At 36.6% G+C, this 4,869-nt stretch overlaps 2 protein-coding genes across 2 annotated transcripts; one reads left to right on the forward strand and one right to left on the reverse strand.

Annotated features, from left to right (window-relative positions):
* Nucleotides 1-268: 268 nt before the first annotated feature.
* LOC111442244 (HVA22-like protein i) lies at nt 269-1,200 on the reverse strand. The gene is made up of 4 exons (XM_023079552.1): nt 1,107-1,200; nt 916-1,014; nt 712-832; nt 269-637 (listed from the first exon to the last, which is right to left on the reverse strand). The coding sequence occupies exons 1-4, from the start codon at nt 1,136-1,138 to the stop codon at nt 410-412; spliced, it is 480 nt and encodes a 159-aa protein (XP_022935320.1). The 5' UTR covers nt 1,139-1,200; the 3' UTR covers nt 269-409.
* Nucleotides 1,201-2,801: 1,601 nt separating this feature from the next.
* Nucleotides 2,802-3,520, forward strand: LOC111442161 (transcription repressor OFP6-like). Its single transcript, XM_023079444.1, has one exon. It carries the CDS (start codon nt 2,827-2,829, stop codon nt 3,337-3,339), a length of 513 nt encoding a protein of 170 aa, XP_022935212.1. The 5' UTR covers nt 2,802-2,826; the 3' UTR covers nt 3,340-3,520.
* Nucleotides 3,521-4,869: the final 1,349 nt, after the last annotated feature.

Genomic DNA, 4,869 nt, shown 5'->3' on the forward strand with positions numbered 1-4,869 from the left:
GCAAAAAAAAAAAAAAAAAAAAAAAAAGCAGAAATGAGGACGGATCTTTATGCTCCTCATATTGAATTTTGTTTGTTTTTATGCAATATCTTGAATTTCATTTAATATATATATATATGTATATCTATATATATAGGGGAAAATGAAATTGGAATAAAATGAATTTTGCATAGGTTATTTGAATTAGTCAATTTCATTTATGATAACTTACATAGAAGTTGAATACTATACTGATATAGACTTTAGGGATTGGGTCTAGAAATGAGAATAAATAAAGACTTTATATAGCTTAGAGTTAAAATAATTTGAAAAAAAAAATCCCGATTTTCATTTCCAGTTAATGATTCGAGAGATTGTTATTTTGATTTATAAATACGAACGAGAAAGTAGAAAGTGCAACACTTGGAGTTCACTTCAGCTTCTTGGAAGAAGGCGTGGGAGCTAAGGGCTTACGGCGAGAAGCCATGTAGTTCACAACTCGGAGCAATGCAGATTGGCTCAACTCGGTGCAATTGTTCCAGTAGAAAATGGCCAAATCCCAGGCCTTTATTCTCAAATCCAGCAGCATCTTTTCAATATCCTTGTCATTTTTATCAACCAAAGGCCTCAACAACGTGTCGAACACATACCCAGATCCCTGCATTGTTTTTTTATTTCGTTATTTCACAAACAAACAAGCATCAAAGGGATCAAATTGAAGCTTCTTATTACCATAGTCTTTGGATACCACAGGTAGATAAACAGAGCCAGCTTCAATTCTCCATACATGGGGAGCCATCCCACAAAAGCATCGGCAATCCTCTCAACAACTGTTAGAATAGCCACAACGATCCTGCATCACCGCATTTCAATCATTCTAACCCAAAATAAGCTTTCAATTATTGAATTCACATCAATTCGTCGAGTCTTTGTTACCAAAATTTACACCAATATCGAAGCTGCTCGACTTGAATTGGGGCCATCACCACCGCTTTGTAGCACTGAAACGCTGGATATGCATACCCAAACAGCAGTCTGCAATTCAAAATTCATCATCAATTCATCATCAACCACCATCGACTTCAAGTTCATAGACAAACACAACGCAGAGAAATCGAATAACTCACAGAAGGGATCGAGCCAGGAAATCACCCAACATCTTGTGTGTTTTTATTTTGAATTCAAGAACAGAGATTTGGGGTAATGAGATGAATCAAAAGGAGAAATAAATACAGATTTTATAAGAGATGATTTTCTTGCACATGATTCAGTCAAACCATGTATAATTAATGAAAAATCAACCAAACCTTGTTTATTGTATCGTTGTTATTATAATAATAACAATAATAAAATATGAGATTAGAATCCGATAAAATTTGAGTAATTTGGTCGTCATTTCTCGTGCATTTCCCGGTTTCCTCAATATTCAAACATAACCAAATTGAAATAGTCATACGAGTGTATTTTAAATTTAAATACGTCAATTTCATAAACCGGAAGATATTGGTTTATGATCATATACTATTTATCATACACGTAACACGGGTCCATCCAACAAAACTATATATTATTTATATTTATATTTAAAGACCTTCAACCCAACTTACCACTGATCTAATGCAAGGGTGTGTATTTATTTATTTAAAGAAAAAAAAAAAAGTTGATTCCCTCCCACTTGAATTTTTTAAAGGGAAAACCACCGTGTGGTTTCTCACGTGTCTCAAAAGCTGTTTTGGTTTTGGTGTGCAAATCTAATCCAATAGTTTACTAATGCACTTGTGACTCTTGATTCTTTTTCTTTCTTTAAACATTCATATATTTAATTGTTCAATTATTATAAAAAAAATATTTTTTCAATTTAACCCTTAATATTTTTAAATAATCAACTAAAATGAATATAGATAATTATGAAATTCCAAAGAAAAGGTAAATTTATGTGATAAGGACACTGTAGGTGCTTAAGATGGGACAGATGCAACTTCCCTCAATTGGTTTGGATGGTATAGTCGAGAGCTAAACCTTGTTGGGTGAGATCAAGAAAAAAAAGACTGGATGGGGGGAACCATGCATGATACTTCTTGACTATGTCTCTGAGGGACAATTAAACAAGTCACACATGAATGGTGCTAGGTTAGACAAGCCAATAACTCAAAGGCCTGCGATTTGTTTTTTGAGATGAAAAGTTCGTTAAGATTTTTCCGTACAAAATTTTCTTATCGTGAGCTCTCGTGACATTGATTTAACTCTTTTTTTCTTTTTCTAAAAAAGAATTATTTTCACGAATTCGGTTAAACAATGATTGAACGCATTGGTTGGCGTTGGAATTATTGAATTATGAATTGGTGGGATTGTTAGCAAAAGGACAAGCACTCCCCTCACGGACCATACAACTTTGTGCCAATTATTATTTTTATCTTTTTAATTTCTACTCTCCACAATTATTAAATAAACAATAGAAATACTATTTATTTCTAAAAACAACAAATATAGAATATACACATTTTTTTTTTCTTTTTTCTTACTTTATCAAACAAAATTAATTAATATTAATATTAGGCATTGGGAACCATAATTAATTCTGAATTGGAAGGTTGTATTCCTTTAGAACCGCTTCAAATTTCAATTAAAACACTCTTAATTATAATATTTACAAAATAAATAAATAAATCATATTGTTTCTTAATTAAATAAACAAACAATAATTAAATTTTGGATCCGACAACGTCATCATATCGTGTAGGACCCACCAGTCGTAGCTCACGTTCTACTTCTGGATTTATATATTACACCTCAGAGCAATCCGCTTCCCATTTCCGCTCCGCCTCACTTTCTCCTCCTCCGCCCACAATGGCCGCCGTCAAAAAAAAGCTTCTCCTCAGTACCATCTCCGTCGACATTGGCTGCAGCAGTTGCCGAAAGCCCAAATCCATCCTCTCACAGATCTTCCGTTCCAAGCCCAAGTCCCGAACCCCCAACTCCGACCGCCGCCTCTTCCGGTCGCCATCGAGCTTGTCGGAGAAGAAGCTGAGCGATGTAGACATGGGTTACAGTCCTGAGATAGTCGGAGGCGGGTTCTGGAAGATCGGCAGCGCCAGCGTGGCGGTGGAAAAGGATTCTAATGTTCCGTATGTGGATTTCCGACATTCGATGCTGCAAATGATTTTGGAGAACGAAATTTACAGTCAGGAAGGTCTTCGAGAGCTTCTTAGCTGTTTTCTTCATCTCAATTCCCCTTGCAACCATGGGATTATAATTCGAGCTTTTGCCGAGATCTGGGATGGTGTATTCTCTGCCAGAGCAGCAGCGCCCACGGCGGCGCCTGCTAAACAAAGACGCCTTGTCCGCTCACGCGCCTTCTAACCCACGCCTCATCATCGTGCTTTCTCATTGGTCGATCAGTTTAGTTTAGTTTTTTTTTTCTTTTTTCTTTTTTGGTTCGGTTAATTTTCAGAAAATCGGTTCATTTTTGGGATGTCGACGGAGTAGGCCGGAAGATGTAACTATTGCTTTTTTGTCTTTTTAATATCTCTGTCTTTTCTTTAATTTTTCATTTAGCCAACTTTATTAACATTTTAAAATAAACAACTTCAATTAATAGTCTAACAAAAATCTTAATTTAATTTGGACTAAGTTCGGCCATTCTAGTATCCATATCCATAGTGTAACGGTCCAAACCTCTAACGACCCAGATCCACGGTGGGAGGATATTGTCCTTTTTTACGTTCCTTGGGATTACCCTTAAGGTTTTAAAACGCGTCGTCGGTTGGAGAAAGATTTCTACACCCATATGAAAGATGTTTTGTTCTTATCTTCAACCAATGTGGGACATCACATAACCATTGCTAGCCGATATTAACTTCTGTGGACTTTCTCTTCCAAATTTATACTCAAGATTTTTAAAACGTGTTTGTTAGGGAAAGACTTCTATATTTTTATAAATAATGTTTCGTTTCACTCTTCAACTGATGTGGGATCTCCCAAACCACTTCCTTCCGGGGTCTAATGTCCTCACTAGCATGTCGCCCAGGGTCCATCCTTTCAAGGCCTAATATTTTTGCTGGTGTTGGATGAAAGTCCTATGTCGGCTAATTCAGATAATGATCATAGGTTTATAATAAAAAAATACTATCTCTATTGGTATAGGACTTTTTGAGTAAGTCCAAAGCAAAGTCACGAAAACTTATGTTCAAAGTGGACAACATCATATTATTGTAGAGATCTATGATTCCTAACAACGGACATACCGTTCAATGTCTGATTCTAATATGACAATATTTGGTAGAGAAGGTATGGGTGGAAAAAACAAAAGAGATGATGAATGGGGGGAGGGTGAAGACAAAGTTGAGTGAAGAAGAGGACAATGCTTAGATGAAGAAAATAAAAGGGACAGAAGTGTCAGGCAAAGGAATGAATGCTGTTTTTTTTGTAAGGCTTCAATTGGTATGCCAAATTGTACTCTGCTTTTTCAATCATAGCATAGAAACTTATTTTATCACTTTTTTCAAAACTTTTGATTGTTCCCACCATGATTACAAGGCATTCTATACCTGCATAAACCTCAAAGCTATGAACTCGAATGTCCACATTTGTGATCACGCGGTCAAGCTTGACATCATTTGAAAGCCATGTATGAGTAGGTGCAGAAATTGAGATGCAGAAACATAAATACGAGTAGTGCAAGAGTGAGCGGGGAGTGGGCAGCGAGACATGAATGATAGGGCAGAGAGAGTTGAAGGAGATTCAGAGATAACATTGGAAAATGTAGAAATTGAAGCCTCCATAGCCACAGCTAGCTGGACATCACTGCCTCTGTGGCATGCATTTAACTCACTGCTTCCCTTCCTCAGTGCATAATAATGCTTGCCCCCCCCCCCCCCCCCCCCCCCCCCC

The sequence above is a fragment of the Cucurbita moschata genome, unplaced genomic scaffold (assembly GCF_002738365.1).
Source record: "Cucurbita moschata cultivar Rifu unplaced genomic scaffold, Cmos_1.0 Cmo_Scf00004, whole genome shotgun sequence".
Lineage (NCBI taxonomy): Eukaryota > Viridiplantae > Streptophyta > Magnoliopsida > Cucurbitales > Cucurbitaceae > Cucurbita > Cucurbita moschata.

Coding starts and splice junctions, on each gene's coding strand:
- LOC111442244 (XM_023079552.1), bottom strand. CDS start 1,138: ATGTTGGGTGATTTCCTGGCTCGATCCCTTCT. Junction 833..915: donor CGATATTGGTGTAAATTTTG/GTAACAAAGACT, acceptor GCGGTGATGCAG/GATCGTTGTGGCTATTCTAA. Junction 638..711: donor TGTGGTATCCAAAGACTATG/GTAATAAGAAGC, acceptor AAAACAATGCAG/GGATCTGGGTATGTGTTCGA.
- LOC111442161 (XM_023079444.1), top strand. CDS start 2,827: ATGGCCGCCGTCAAAAAAAAGCTTCTCCTCAGTACCATCTCCGTCGAC.